Below are 16,693 nucleotides of genomic sequence, written 5' to 3' on the forward strand. Positions count from 1 at the left end.
ATGAAACAACAGTAAGTAAAGAAAAGTTCATTTCAGCATTTTACTCTAATTATCATCGTTGTCCTTTGAAGCTGCTCACAATCACCTGTGATGAGTGCCAACTACAATTATTTAATGTTAGGAAATTTCATTTCTACAAGGCACTTCTCTGTTATATTTTTAAATTAGCCTGCTTTTAGCACTGATTTTAAACACTTCAGCCATTTTGACTGTTACTTCTGTCAAACATTAAACCAGAGGGACTTCAGTCACACACTGTCACAGAGGCATTTCTGTTTTGCACACATGCACACACTTCAAAAACTCTGCATATGGATGGTTGGCAAATGTGTGTGTGTGTGTGTGTGTGTGTGTGTGTGTGTGTGTGTGTGTGTGTGTGTGTGTGTGTGTGTGTGTGTGTGTGTGTGTGTGTGTGTGTGTGTTAATTATAGCATCTTCATTCAATGCAGGGGTGTGAAACATGCAGCCCAGTGTGGCCTACTGGGTGAATGCAAAGTGTGAGAACTGCAATGAAGTCAGAGTTTTCAGTCAAGTGCACTGATATCCCTTTTGTTTCATTACTGCACAGGAGTGAACATGTACATAAAATTATTAGTATTCCCAGATCAACACATGCTGAAATATTGCTATTTAGTTCCAAAAACTGCACATATATATCACTGTGCCTTAATGAACTAAGATGTATATCACTAATAGTAATAATGAGACATGTCATACCCTGCCCTGTGGGTTGTCTCTGCAGGGAGAAGTAGATCGCTAGAGACTTACATCACAAGGTAAATGTCACACTAATAATCACACAAACATAGAGACTGCCAAAGACACCTACCTGAAAGTAGCAGTGCTGTGTTTATAATGATTTTCCAGTTTCATTTTTTTTTCTCTAAATAACGAAGAAAGAACCAATCTGCTCTGACTCACAGCTCAGACACTGCACTTTTATTTGGCTCGTGTTCACACAGGTCTGACTGGGAGATGGTGAATTATGGAGGGTTATAAGAAGAGAGCGATTGATGATGGGATGCAGAAAGGAGAGCTGAAGGAAGATGTGGTGTTGGTAGCGAGTCTTGGACCAGAGGTGGAGGAGGAACATGGATGTACTCCCCTTATCACTGCCTGCGGCAGTGGAATGAGTGAGGTAGCTTATGTATGTGCGTTTGTAGAGGGAGATTTTGGAGTGTGGATGTCTATTGTAACCATGGTTTAGCTTTGGTAACCTAGCTATTAGAGAATCCAACACTGGAAAGTTCCAGACGAATATGTTTGGTTGGGTAGACAAAAACGGTTTCTGTCACGTAGCACGTCGTATTTTTCCTTCGTGCTGTGATCAAGTGAGATTTTACGACTAGATTTTCTACTTAATGCTGCGTCTCTGCATCCTCTTTTTTCACTTCACAATTTTTTTAAAATTTTACTATCCGATAACAGTCAACTAAAGTTGCTTATAGATTCATTCAGCATTTTTTATGTGGTGGGTTTAACAGGTGGTTCAGCAACTGCTGAGGACTGAGGCTGATCTGACCCTGTGTAACTTCAGCCAGCATACAGCCCTCCACGTAAGTCCACCGGAGCTGCGAGAAAAAATGGTGAGGTGGATGTCAAGGCCACATCTGCCCCCCCAGACACAGCTACTGCAGGCTGCCTGGCAGGGAGACCTGCACTCCTTACAGCACCTGCTGGTAAGCTTACCTCATTCACACACACACACACAGTCCCATCTGAGTTAGAGGATTTCCCAGATGAGTAAAAACACAACAAGGGCAACAACATCTAACACATAAAGCGTCCGCTTTATGTGTTTCATTAATGTGTACTGTCGACCTCTGATTAAACACATTAAAACAAATTTAACAAAAAACTGTGTTGATTCCTTGGCTAAAAACTCTGTAATTATGAAAATAAATAATATTGTAATGTAATGATAAGGCCAACATTGTGCACATTTACTTTGGCGGTGCAACTAAACAGGAAATGCATTCCTGACTTATAATCAGCTCAGAGCGACAAAAAGGCCTGCCATTGTTATTGTGTCCTTTAGCGACTTTGTGTTTCTGGAAATGTGATACTTATCCTCAGGTGCCTTTGTAAAATGACTGTAAATAGCCTACACTCTTTGGATATCCTGTGGCTATGTGCTTTTCCTCTGACAACTGAATCTATTGCTGTAAAAGGATTTTTATGATTTCAACCTATGAACTAAACAAATTACATATCTTATATCAACTTGGAGCTTTCTACAGGTGACAAACACAAGAGATTGGGGTCTCAATAAAACTTCGGTCTATTGCTGCTGAACATAAATTCTTCTTTTTTTTTTTAACCAAAACTCAAACTTTCCAAATAAATGCACCAATTACAGCTCAGTGAATGCAAGGTAATGTATACTGCTCAAAAATAATAAATAAAGGAACCCCTTCGTGTTTTCTGACTGTTTTTTTCATTAGTTTTGCATTTGGCTAGGGTCAGTGGCACTACTGATAGCATGAGGTGATACCTGGATCCTACAGAGGTTGCACAGGTAGTCCAACTCATCCAGGATGACACATCAATACGTGCCATTGCCAGGTTTCCTGTGTCTCCCAGCACAGTCTCAAGAGCATGGAGGAGATTCCAGGAGATGGGCAGTTACTCTAGGAGAGCTGGATAGCTCCGTAGAAGGTCCTTAACCCATCTGCAGGAGCAGTATCTGCTCCTTTGTGCAAGGAGCAGGTGAAAGGGCTCAGCCAGAGCCCTACAAAGTGACTTCCAACAGGCTTCATGAGGGTGGCCTGAGGGCCCAATGTCCTCTATTGGGCCCTGTGCTCACTGTAGCGATCCCCCCAGGACACCATCCACTGTCTCATTAGGAGCATTGTCAGGCATGCATACAAGCATGTGGGGCCCATACAAACTACTGAGTACCATTTTGAGTTCCTGCAATGAAATTTCAGCCAAATGAACAAGCCTGCTGCATCATTTTCACTTTGATTTTTGGGGTGTCTTTGAATTAACCCCTCTGAAGCTTGATCATTTTAATTTCCATCAAATGTGGCATCCTTTCATTACTGACCCATTACCCAGTCCATATCAGTATAGATATCCAGCAGGATTTTGTTCCCATTGATATCTGATGTGTTTTTGAAGTGTTTAATTTTTTAAACAGAGTATATCTGTGCCTGGTAGCCTCATTTGAGACTTCATCTCTTTGTTCCTCCATCTTGAATTCAATGAATTTGACAGTGTGAGAAAATGGAATGAAGATGAGGAGAAAACATCTTACTGACTGAAGTCACATAAGAACCTCATTAGCATTCTGCATATAAAGCATATAAAGCATGGAATTAATTCACCCATAGCTATAAAGACAAGTGTCTATTGGCTAACTAAGGACCATCTGGTTGCTTTACAGTAACTAATTCGTGTGTGTGTTTGTGTTTGCATGAATCAGATTGAGACTGACAGGGTGGACGTGAATGTTCCAAACAGTGACGGTGTGACAGCTGTGATGCTTGCTGTCAGGGACATCGATCTGTTTGAGGACATAGGAGCACATTTGCCATGGGAACACAAACCCGTGGAGGTGATCAAGGAACTTTTAGGAGCTTCTGCGTAAGAAAACATACTTGTTCATGCATTTATATAACATGCAAACATGTCAAAGGAGGAGTCACCAAAAAAAAAAAACTTTAAGGAGCTGTTATCGTTAGTATGTTGATTTCATTAAGTTTTCAATATCTAAAGTTTACTAGGGTAGAAACAAAATCTACTTAAGACTTGTTTCTTCTGCCTTTTAACTTCATCAGTGATCTGATGGTACGAGACCACAATGGCTGCTCGGTTCTCCACTATGCTGCTAATGCCAACAGCTTTCTGATAGAAGAGATCCTTCATATTCTGATGGAGGCTCTGAGTCAAAAAGGTGCATGCATTCACACACATATACACACACAAGAGCATGGTTTATTTTGAGAATGTTCACTCTTACAGTTGAACTCTTAAACCCAATTCAACATGGGTGCAACTTTACATCTTATCCTCGTTTCATTCTCACCTTTTGCAATCATTGTTCATTATCGCATTCAGCTAGCAGCTATTTCAGCAATAAAAGTCTGATTAATTGACTATACACTGATCAGCCAAACCAGGTGAAGTGAATGCTATTGATAATTGTGTTACAATCAATGGAAATTATTGGGTCTTTACTTTAATGTTTGCCTCCCACCTACACAGTGTTGCAGACCTTGCACATTCAATTCAATTCAATTTTATTTATATAGTGCCAAATCACAACAAACAGTCGCCTCAAGGCGCTTTATATTGTAAGGTAAAGACCTCACAATAATTACAGAGAAAATCCAACAGTCAAGCACTTGGTGACAGTGGGAAGAAAAAAACTCCCTTTTAACAGGAAGAAACCTCCCATAGCATCCCTGATGGCAGCAGTCTCCTATTTCGGTAGACTGCCCCCACCATACTATGCAAACTGCTCATGAACAACTTTAGAGATATGAAAAATTGCACAAGAAATTGACCGACTTTCCAGGCTCCACACATTGCATCCATAAAACACACCTGAACCAATCTAATCCATGTAGGCCCCAACAGGAGGGCATCAACACTCAGACAACTACAGGACAGCCACAGAAGTTTATCAAAGCCTTGATGGGTCAGAGCTGTTTGGGGTGTATAGCTGGGGCCTGCAGAATATTGGGAAGGTGGTTTTGATGTTATGGCTGACCAGTGTACACAGTGTAAAGTCACCATTAAGCACACTTAAGAATTCAACAGCTAAAAAGCCAAATATTGTCCTCCAGAGTCAATTGAGACCAAAACCAGGGTTATAATAGTTTTACAATATAGTTTAGTTTTAGTTTGTTTTTACTTTTTTTTTTCTCTCTAATTCAGTTTTAGTTAGTTTTCAGAGTGGTTTTGCTCATTTTTATTAGATTTTATCTATGGTTTAATGCAGGGCTCTTCAACTCCAGGCCTCGAGATCCCCTGTCCTGCAGGTTTTAATGTGTCCCTGATCCAACACACCTGAATCAAATGGCTGAATTACCTCCTCAGTATGCAGTCAAGTTCTCCAGAGTCCTGCTAATGACTTCTATATTTGACTCAGGTGTGTTGAAGCAGAGACACATCTAAAACCTGCAGGACAGGGGCTCTCGAGGCCTGGAGTTGAAGAGCCCTGGTTTAATGTTTAGTGTTAATTTTCGTTAGTTTTGGTATTAGTTTTAGTTTTTCATAGTTCGTCAGGTGAAACATTCAAGGTGCAAGAGCGACTACTGTGTAATAAGAACTCGACTAAAGATACCTTTTCAAAATTGTATTCAACAACCAAATGTTCAAAAGACAACAGCATTACGTGCTAAATGTGTGTAATATTAAGGACACACATGAACATCAACAGGGAGAAACATAAAGAAAAACACACTCCTAAACCCCATAAACTCTACAATAAACTTCAGCGTCAGTGCAGTAGATTAACAACACTTACATGTGGTGTTTGACATCAGAACACAGTGAACGTGACAAAAACAAACAGAACTCTTTGAAAGAATCAAAGCTCAAATCCAGCTGCATCCTGATGTTATCCACCACATGAAGCTGGTTCTGTTTTGGAGCTACTCAGAGAGCTAGCTTGGTTAGAGGCCCACTAATTAGACTTCAGCTCTTTGGCCTCTGTACACAACCTCCCCATTTATGTCCGCATTCATGCTTGTATAGCTGGATTATGTGTGTTATTTACCTTGTGGTCGTGTGCCGATGTTTTATATGCAGTGCTGGTGGGACTTTTTCCCCTCTTTGGGTTCCCGTAGCTGCCTTTAGTGCTTCTCAGGTGGACTTTGATGTTGGTGGATTTTTTTGCACTTGAGAAGTGTTCCGCACATTTTTTTTATCATCCAAAACAAGACACTCGGTTCTATCTCTGCTATCGTACTCATAAAGAAACTCCATATGGGACTCTCAGATTACAAATCTGATTAAATTACTGTATTTTTCGGACCATAAGGCGCACCGCATTATAAGGCGCACTATCAATGAACGGGTCTATTTTCACACATAAGGCGCACCGGGTTATAAGACGCATGATAAAAACATATGTAGAGCGAAGCAAAAGCGTCAGGTAAGTCGAACTTTATTCAATTCATTCACAGTAACTCAGAATATTGTTCAGTTGTAACAAATACAGAAAAATACCCTCAGATTTAAATTCCTCATCTTCAGTGTCTGAGTTGAACAGTTGGGCGATTTCGGCATCAAGCATGCCGGGTTCCCATTTGTCATTATCCGAGTCAGTCTCTTGTTGTTACTGTTTTGTTTGGTTGCGGCACACAGCAACCATTTAATTGTTAATAAAAGGCAACTTTGAGACAGCCAACGCCGAGTTTTGTTGCACAAAGTTGGCAACAGCGCCGGCCGCTGATCGCTAGATTACGCACAAATATCCGGGGCAGCATAGATGAAAATAGGCCAGGAACATGTAGAATAAAGTCCATCATCGTTTTCTGCGGTTTACTGCGTACGGTTTCTATTTTTGGAACAATGCTTCCACTTCTTTTTGAATTTATCTCCGGCGGCTTTGGCTGCTTTCCACACCTGCTGCGCAGCACTCACAGCTTGTTTCTGTCTAATATCGTCAGTAGAGTCATTTTGTGAATCGATGATGGACTATTTTAGAGAATTCATTGAGGCCTTTGAACTGATCTGCCAGACCGGAGGAAATATCGCTGCAGACCACGCAATGGTGCAGTGGTGTGGATGCCTCGGCCATCGGCGGTCAGACGGGAGCGCTCAACTATTTGAAAAGCGTACTGCCCCCCCCCTCTACGCGCTGGAATATTTCGATATTTATTAAACATCCCTTTCCAAATTCGCACTAAAACATTTCTACATATTTTTGAGCGCAGTGTACCACATAAAATTGCTTCAAGGTCAGGAAGCACAAGAAGAATTCACACATAAGGCGCACCGGATTATAAGGCGCACTGCCGATTTTTGAGGAAATTTAAGGATTTTAAGTGCGCCTTATAGCCCGAAAAATATGGTATGCAGTCTGCAAAATTTTTTGTAAGATGAAAATGATCCTGTCTATAAGCCCTTCACTATTGTTTTCCAGCACTACTGTGCTCACTCTTATACTCTGCTTCTATACAGTCACAATACATAACCTAGAACGATTTACAAATGATATAACAAATCAGCTTTTATCCCTGTTTATTATTTTTTGTATCACTGCCTGTAGCTTGTATTAAGGTACTCTTAATGTCTAATAATTTATTTGCTCACTTCCTGATTATCACTTTGGTTAGTATTTAATTGATCAGTTACTTATTAAAACTTATTAAATGAATGCAAAGTAAGCCATATTCCTGACTGTGCACTCCCACACCTCCTCTCTGGCTTTCTCATGCACATACAAAAAATGGCATACCACATTCATTCATAATCCTATTTTTCAGAGCTAAGCCTCTGCACCTGCACTCAAAGCTGTTTGTTAATGTGTGAGGGACCATTCTGCTTAGACCTTTTTATCAGTTCCAGTATGTGTCAAGGATGGCAAAATTGAAACCATGTGACAGAGAGAGGACGGGTCAATAGAGATGGGAAAAAAAAAAACTGTTGAAGGCAAAAATATGTTTTCACAGTTTTTACCACTTCTAAGTCGTCACCTCGTGTAAACAGGTCAGATGCAGGGGTGTGAACCCAAACATGGATTTGGAGGATTTCTGCACCAAGAAAAAGTGAAATTTCTTTAGATGTCAACACCAGCTAGAAAGGCTAAAATGTGTTCTGATTTTGTGTAGATGCTGATCCTGTTTCACAAACACAGGATTTGGTCTCAGAGTTTGGAGATTCAGACATAGAGTTGGACATTGAGAGCTTTTATCCTAACCCGCTGACAGCAGCCTCCCCCAGGCGGACATCAACCCATCAAGATCACTTTTTTCTATACAGCCACACCAGGGTGAGTTTTAGTGTTGACCAGCATAGTGTGTGTTTTTCAGAGCAGAGGGGTCTGTGAGGGTTACTGATAGCCACAGTTAACAAACACACAGACAGACTCGCAGTGTGTGGTCACCCAGAAGACAGAGATATGGGCAGTAATTGGCTGCATGTTTGTGTGTGTGTGTGTGTGTGTGTGTGTGTTACGTCCTCTGTGTAGCCACCACTTTACTGCCATACCGCTGTATTGTGGCTGTTATACAGGAAGAGAAGACAAGCAGGCAGCTGGTTAGCTGAAGGGTAAGAGCAGGTGGTTTATGGGGAAAAGCTGTAGTCCACAGAGCCTCATATATTACACACAGGTGTAATATATGTATGCATAATATATTTAGAGTACTAAAATTAAAAAAATCTTTAAACCATATCTATTTTAATCTCTGAAAGGATTCTAAGATTGAAAAATTAAAAAATAAATAAAAGCCATTGTTGTGAGGGTGAGTCTACAACGCATAATAGGCTCAATGTAGGCTGAAAAAAAAGAGTCAGCAGAAAAGTTATTATCAGTCACATATTTTCTCAGAGAACTATAAATAAATAAAAGCCATTGTTGTGAGGGCGAGTCTATTTTATTTTCTATTATATTTTGTAAATTGAATCTTTTTCTTACAATCCCAGATCCACGTAAAAAATGTCAAAGTCACTTGTTGCTGTTGATGTTATGAGTACATTTGGACTACTTGGAAATGTATACATTTTTTAAAAATTGCATATGTCATAAGTGGAAAAAGAAAAAAGATCTTTTACAAGCCTCCATTTTTAAAAACTGGAGTATGTACTGATTAATTCATCTTTGTTTTTGTTTCCAGGAAATGCCAGAGTCTCCAGGGAGGCCCCCGCTATCTGACTATCATAAAGACCTCAGCCAAGGTCAGAGCACTGTCATGGATTTCAGAGGTTTTAGTGATGTTTACTCGGTGGGTTAGGTGACAATGAAGTGATATTCCCTTTGTAGACTCATTAGATACGAGTAAAACTTGTGCCCAAAAGGTTAAAAGGGTTAAAGACAAAGTTAAGATTAACCAACAACCAAAATAACTTTCAGTTCTTAGGTCTTGGATGTCACTTAAGACTTCAGATTTTGAAAAAGGAGCATAATGGTCAGCATCCCAAATAGGCCAAGAGATCAAATCACCTACTAAAAGGAGGGGATTGAAGGGGGTGTGACTAGATAGGAGCCGTCTCACACACAACCCCAGGCAGCATGGTTTGGGCACACAGGGAGCAAGAGAGAGTGTTAGATAGGAGAGCAAAAGCATTTCAGCTACAGTGAGAAGTGAAAATTTTTAGAAAAAAAACAGACTGCAAAAAACAGTAAAGCTGTAATAATCAGGGTCTAAACATGTGTGGTGATATAAAGAATTCTTTAAAGTGGCCTCATCGTGGGATCAGTGTGGACCAACAGGCTTAGAAACAGGTAATGCCTATTGTTTCCTCTATAATAAGCATTCATGTAGTAAATATGAATGTGTGTGGTGCTAAGTTTTACTTATCAAAAAAGTTTGTATGGTTATCAAGGCTCTTTGTACAGTTTAAAAACAGGAGGTACAGCGCGGGTGTTCTGTTCTTGACTATTTGGCTTCAATCAAACCAGAAATATGGTGAACATCAATGAGTTAGCATTTTGCGACGAAGACTGAAAGAATAAAAATGGCATATAATAAATGGGCGTTAATGTTTGTGTGTCTGGAGTAGATAAGGAGATCTCCCCCTGTTTCCAAGAAGCCATGGAAACACTGACAGACATCAGGGAAGCCTATCAGGAAGCAGGCAGAGGAAGCAGGTGGGCATGGTGACCTCTCTCTCTCTCTCACACACACACACACACACACACACACACACACACACACACACACACACACACACACACACACACACATGTCTTTTTAAGTGTGCCTGTGTCCTATGAACCCATCAGCATCTGTTTATACGTAACCACATACTGTCATGTTAGGACAAACATCTGTGATGTGTACAGTTAACAGCCTGCAGCCATAACACACAGTCTTGTGTATACAGTGTACACTATACAGTGTGCTATACTATACAGTGTACAGTCTCCACGGGCTAGTCAACAAATTCCCCTGACTTTAACACAGAGAGTAGAAAAGTGTCGTATCTGGTTACGCCTACTGATCCGTACACAGGCACCTGTCATCGTGTCCAGAGGACAACCTGTTCTACCCAAACAGGTTAGAAACACAGAAACAGGGGGAGAGAGGGCTTTGGTGAATCAGCCCATTGTCTGTTATGAGTAGCTCTCACCACTGAATCAAGTCCAAGCTCTCCAAGGAGAACAAAGGTCTTTGAGCTGGTCTCTAATTTCATAGCATCAGTTTCCAGAAATAGAGAGAAATGTGAGCAAAGTGAGGCTTTACGATTAATTTGAAGCAAGGAAACAAACATGAAATGCATTTGTAAATATTTTCCATGAATATTATTTATAGTGTCTCCACAAATAATACTGCCTTATTCTCTATGACAAGCATAAGGTGGATTTCTCTCTTTTCCTCAGTCGAGGTGTGTCTCTGCCCAGTTTGCACAACAACAACAACAACAACAGACTCCGGGGCCATGCAGACCACACTCTGTCATCTGGGTTGCTGAGTATGAGATCCCCCTACCAACCAGTACCCCCGCCACCACACAGGTATACATACATTAGTTTGTCTCATCTGTTGCTAAATATCAATCAACAGCAGATAGCTAACTCGTTATGCTACTTGCTACCATTGGATATGAAGAGAGTCAGATACAGCAGTGTTTTACTTAACAAATCTGTGGCACCCAAAAAACCCCCAAAAGTTTTATTTTATTTTATGCCACTTTTTTCACGAGACGAAGAACAAGAAGTGTTGTTGCTCCATCGCCACCGTCCCACAGCTTGCTGTCTGTGATGGAGCCAAGTCAGCTGAGCCAATCGGCCCCCAGCATCATGGAACCTCGGCTCTGTCCAAACACTGTGATGCAGGCCAGAGCACATATCCAGACCCGTATGCCTTCTGTATTTATTTATTAATTTTTTTTTGCTGATGACACTGGATGGTTGTCATTTTACATTTTTGATCTCTTTCTATCTGCAGGCCTGGGTTCTCATAATATTGTAAATGAACAAAAGGTAAGTTTGAATTAAAATTCTTCTCGTATCAGCTTTTCTTGCCTTAGTTTATCTGTAAAAGGTGCTACTGGAACTTTAATTTCCCTGATGGAATCTTCTTACAGGGATTAATAAAGTTTAATCCAATCTAATCTTTTTATAAAGAATAATTCCTGAATTATTAATTTTCTACAGTTTTCACAGGGTCTGCTGCCCCGAACACCGAAGCTCTTGGCACCCCTGGATAACCGGCCCAAAGACAGCACAGCTCTGCCGGTATTAAAGCAACATGCTCCCCTGAAGCCCATCAGTCGGAGCCCGCTTTCTCCAAGGATCAGGCTGAAGAGAGAGAGACTGTCCTGGGGCAACCCACACAATGGCCCTCCAACAACTAAGGCTGGCAGTGAGGAGAGTGGGTCCAGCAGCAGCCACAGCTCAGTCGACTTGGAGGATGAGTATGCTGACAGGGACGAAGGCAGAAATCTGACTGTCACTGATGACAGGTTGTTGGAGCTTCCAAAGGACGTGAGCGCCACTGAAGCTGATTTGATTCGGAAGGCAAGGCTGCATTTTAAAGTTCAGTCAAAGCTCAGTCATGCTCCACTGATCCACAGATCAGCACAGAACCTGAAGCAAGACCTTATCAATCTTACAAGTGATCTTCACAACACTGAAATAACTTTGAACTCTCAGAATGAAGGCAAAGCGACCAGTATGAATAATTCAAAAGAGTGCACTGACAGCGAGTCTTCAAAACTGTATGACTCTGCAAAAAATGGAGACAGTGTGACTCAGGTTAAAGGCATTTTGAATAATGTAATACAGTTCAGATCAGAGTCTGAAAAGGAGGAACGGAACAATGTGTGGAGCACTACAGAACCTGGGACTGAAATTAGCCATGGAGTTATATTTAATGTGAATAATGAAGCGAATGGACTAAAGCATGTAAAACAGACAAGGAGAATAATAATAAAGGATTCCTGTGATGAAGAAAACCAGGTAGACGAACCATGTGTTTGCAGTCCAGTGGATGCAAAGTTAAATCCCAGTGCTTCTGTGGCAAAAGTTCAATTCTTGACTTCACCAGTAAGCATTTGTCAGTTTGACACAGATCACAAAGAAGAAAAGATAATGAAAGCCTTAAAGCCTGCACGAGATAAGGCGAAAAGAACTATTGTGAACTGTGAACTGAGAACAAACAATCAAACTAATCAGTCCTTCAACATACTTGTACATAAAGACAGAAGTATTTTAAGTAGGAATAAGTCCAAAAGCAACTTTAAGTATCCCTCACTAAACACTCACGTCAAAGACAAAAGCAGGAAAAGTCCTGAGCTAACTGCTAGCAGAGGGGGTGGTGTAACTAAAGCCAAATCAAAGAGTAAATCAAAAGGTGTTCATTGTAACATTGGCACATTATCACCACGGAAGAAGGTTATTGATTATACACAGGGCAAAATAATACATCCTGACAAGTTCAGCAATGACAGAACTCAACAGCACACGCAAGGGAGGGAGCTAAGAAGTGCCCAGCAGCTGAGGAGACCCTGTGTAGGGGAAACCCCAAGGTCTAAATCTGCTGTGGACCTCATCACCTACAAGGATATGTTTCAGCAGATACAGGGTCCGGGAAAAGGACCAGCCATCTATGAGATGTTTGCCGGTCCTGCCTATGAAAACCTCAGAGTTTCCCACACCTGTGAGAAACACAGTGAGAGAAGTCCAGCCCAATGTGCTCCACCTAAGAAGACACAGCAGGCCCACAAAGTTAAGTACAGGAAATTGAAACCAGCACAGAGTAAGCTGAGGAGGAGCCCAGCAGAGATGATGGTGGTTTCAGCTAAGAGCAAAGCAAAGCTTGTACCATCCAGGATAAAAACTCCGATCACACCTGTCAGGAAGAGCATCCACAAAGCACAGAATAATCCTAAACTACACACTGAGTTAGTTCCCACCAAGGATGATGACGTTAACAGTCAAGACAAGGGTGAAAACCACTTGTCTACCATAAAAGAGACTCTTTCCACAAATGACTCTGAAACGCTAAAATGTGATGGCAAAATTCTCACTACACTAAAATCTCCCTCTGACGGTGAAGATTGTAGTCACACACACACAAAAATTCAAGAATCAACAATAAATTCATCAACAGGAAACCCAAACAGACCATTTCCGGAGCCTGTGTTATCACAAAGCCCTCATCAGCCAAAGATAAACACATGGACATCTTCAAGTAGCAGCAGCCAAACAGTTACGTCTCCTGTTTACCAAAAGTTTCTGGATGAGGCAGGGGACGGGCCACTTACAGATGATCTGCTGCAATGTCTGGCAGAGGAACTGATCTCTTTGGATGAGAGGGATGCATCTATAGGCCCACTTCTTGAAAATAAAGAGCAGAGCAATCAGGAGACCAGCAGAGAAAAGGCTCCTGTTATGGGACTAAATACATTTTATGAGGTAAACGTTTTGGAAATCAAAAGTAACAGTGTCATTGTTGTCATACTAATAATATTTCATAACTACTTTTAAACATTTTTTTTTGGACTGTGCACATTTTTGTTCCTCATTACACATTTATATAACCATTATTCATGTCACAAAGACAGCTTTCACATGGTTCATAAAGGATTTGCATTTGCCACCATAACGTCACCCATTGGTATATCCCATCTTAAAAGTGAGGAAGAGTAAGGTGTCTATTTCTCATTCACAAAACACCTACCCTGCTTTACCATATATCTGATTTTTATTGGGATCATAATGTACAATTTAACACCAACACCACAAAATGGCAGTAATGTGACAGATGGTTGCAAAGACAGAATGCTGTTTGAGATGAAAGGAGAGGGATCACTTTTACTTTGGTTGTAATTGATCTCTAATATTTTGATTTCACTAGGCAAGCACTGCTTGCCTTGCTTGTCCTGACAGAACGGGACTGCATTCACTTGTGCTGTTTGTGCTAAATCCTGACTGAAACTCAGCTGTTTTACAATTACTCTTTAAAGATTTTTTTTTTTTTATAAAAGGACATAAATTGGCCTATAATTAGCTAAGACAGCTGGATCAAGTAATGGTTTAATTACCGTCACCTTAAAACCCAGTGGTACATAGTCTGTTGATAAAGATAAACTGATCATATTTAAAACTGAAGCATTACTAATGCATAATTGAGTTCAGTTGTAGTAACTCACTGTTCTTACCTACCTTTTAATTACCATTATGTACCTTTTATTGCAGGTTGCTTCAAAAGGCAGTGGTGCTGTGCTTGGCTCTGGGTTGGTGTTAAATGACACCATCACATGGACAAAGGGTGACATACTTGGCAGAGGCGCCTATGGCACAGTATGTATCCTAACTTTTGATAGTACAGTAAAACACAGAGAGCAAAAATGCAGCAGAACTGCACCAAAAATCTTTACAATTACTCAGAATTACCTCCTTGTGCCAGCGCATGTCTCAGGAAATCTTACAACTGCTTGGCATTTTCTCTGAGATGAAACAAATAAATAAATAAATGATTCATTCATTAAAACACACACTCCAGAATAATCCACAAATGCCCAAATCATCTACAACAGCAGGTCATATTGTTTTACAATCCCAAACAACTACCTTACCTTACCAGGTGTACTGTGGCCTGACCAGTCAGGGCCAGCTAATAGCTGTGAAGCAGGTGATCCTGGATTCCACTGACACTGATGCTGCAAAGAAAGAGTACAATCGTCTGCAGGGGGAGGTGGAGTTGCTTAAAACCCTGAGACACATTAACATCGTTGGCTTCCTGGGTACCTCACTTCACCGGCATGTGGTTTCCATCTTCATGGAGTATATCCCAGGAGGATCCATTGCTAGCATCATTCACAGGTTAGCCTGAATATTTTATCTGCTTTTGAGGCCTAGACCTTGATTTTTACAAGTGCCATTAATACAACTTATCATCCAATGCCCTCAGATTTGGTCCCCTGCCAGAGCGAGTCCTGGCTCTATACACTCATCAGATCCTTGAAGGGGTGGCTTACCTTCATGTGAACAGGGTGATTCATCGAGACCTGAAGGGAAACAATGTCATGCTAATGCCAACTGGTGTCATCAAACTCATAGACTTTGGCTGCGCACGACGTCTCAGTTGCATACATCACACAGCTTGCAACAGTGTAGACCTGCTCAAGTCCGTCCATGGCACACCTTACTGGATGGCACCAGAGGTACATTCAAGTGTGTTTTTTTTTTTTTTTAAATTGTGCTCACTTAAGCAGCCAAATAACCTTAAAATCCCCTTTTTTTCAAACATCTCTGTCTTTTCACCCTTTTCACTCCTCAGGTTATCAATGAAACAGGATACGGCAGAAAGTCAGACATATGGAGTGTGGGCTGCACAGTGTTTGAAATGGCCACAGGAAAACCACCATTGGCACATATGGACAAGATGGCTGCCTTGTTCTACATTGGGGCTCAGAGAGGGTTGATGCCCTCCCTACCAGATCATTTCTCTGAAAATGCAAAGGATTTTGTAAGAATTTGCTTAACGAGGTGAGAGGCTTTCTTCCACTCTAATTTCTCTTTTAAAAATGAATTGGAAATTTATTTCATAAGTTCACATACATGGCAACACAATGCCTGATTCATTTTATATTTCTGATTAAAAAAACAAAAACAACACCAACTGCTCTAAAAGGTTTAATGCAGTAGTTCCCAAAGTGTGGGTCACAGCCTCCGAGTGGACCACAAAAGGACTGCAAGGGGGCTGCAATAATTACAGAAATTCAGTTGTTGCTTTTTTTTTTTTTTTTAAACCTTTATTATACCAGGTAAAATGTTTTAGAACCAGTTCTCAATTACAAATATGAAATTACTCACAAGTATTTTTTTAAAATCAAAATTTTAAAGAAATACACTACTCACAAAAAGTTATGGATATTTGGCTTTTGGGTGAAATTTCAGAACGAGCCTAAAATGCATTCAAACCTTTACAGGTGACCTTAATGTGACCTTCTCTAAGCTTTTGAATGCACATGTCCAACTGTGTTCAATTAGAGCTGGTGTTTAAACAGTCGCCCTCATCATGAACCAGGACATTTATTGGTCGATTCAAGGATCAAACACCTGTTGTGAATTTTGCCGTTAAGCTCCTCGTTAGAGAACAGCAACTTGTGCAAAAAGTTCTGAAACACTTAACAGTTGGACATGTGCATTCAAAAGCTTAGAGGTCACATTAAGTTCACCAGTAAAGGTTTGAATGCATTTTAGGCTCGTCCTGAAATTTCACCCAAAAGCCAAATATCCCTAACTTTTTGTGAGTAGTGTATACCTGTGTGGGCTGCATCAACATGTTACATTTTTGGGGAGATAATTTCCTTCGGGATAAAGTATCTATATTGTCGTATTTGTGATTTTCTGATGCAATTTCTTTAACAAGCAGATATGAGGAGCTGTGATATTTGGCTCTTCGGCTTTTCTAGATGCCCGTTAGGTTACGTGTAGTTTCAGAGGGGTTTGTGTATCTATGGTATAGGGTTAAAACAGTTGTATAAAGTCAATGAGAGGTCTTGTGATTCATTTGTAAACTTGTTCTATTAACTTGATATTTCTTGATTTATTGTTATTAACTCT

The 16,693-nt window shown here is 40.6% G+C and overlaps 1 protein-coding gene across 1 annotated transcript in view; it reads left to right on the forward strand.

Moving 5' to 3' along the window:
- LOC115800364 (mitogen-activated protein kinase kinase kinase 19) overlaps window positions 1–16,693 on the forward strand; it is a 17,191-nt gene continuing 498 nt past the window's right edge. Inside the window, 18 exon segments of the mRNA XM_075074462.1 lie at window positions 1–11; window positions 963–981; window positions 983–1,048; window positions 1,085–1,138; window positions 1,485–1,679; window positions 3,428–3,588; window positions 3,783–3,898; window positions 7,788–7,948; window positions 8,793–8,853; window positions 9,679–9,766; window positions 10,499–10,633; window positions 10,822–10,976; window positions 11,067–11,101; window positions 11,285–13,537; window positions 14,321–14,425; window positions 14,709–14,947; window positions 15,036–15,288; window positions 15,405–15,613. Coding sequence (XP_074930563.1) covers window positions 1–11; window positions 963–981; window positions 983–1,048; window positions 1,085–1,138; window positions 1,485–1,679; window positions 3,428–3,588; window positions 3,783–3,898; window positions 7,788–7,948; window positions 8,793–8,853; window positions 9,679–9,766; window positions 10,499–10,633; window positions 10,822–10,976; window positions 11,067–11,101; window positions 11,285–13,537; window positions 14,321–14,425; window positions 14,709–14,947; window positions 15,036–15,288; window positions 15,405–15,613 — 4,316 coding nt within the window.

The sequence above is a fragment of the Archocentrus centrarchus genome, chromosome 21 (assembly GCF_007364275.1).
Source record: "Archocentrus centrarchus isolate MPI-CPG fArcCen1 chromosome 21, fArcCen1, whole genome shotgun sequence".
Taxonomy (NCBI): Eukaryota; Metazoa; Chordata; class Actinopteri; order Cichliformes; family Cichlidae; genus Archocentrus; species Archocentrus centrarchus.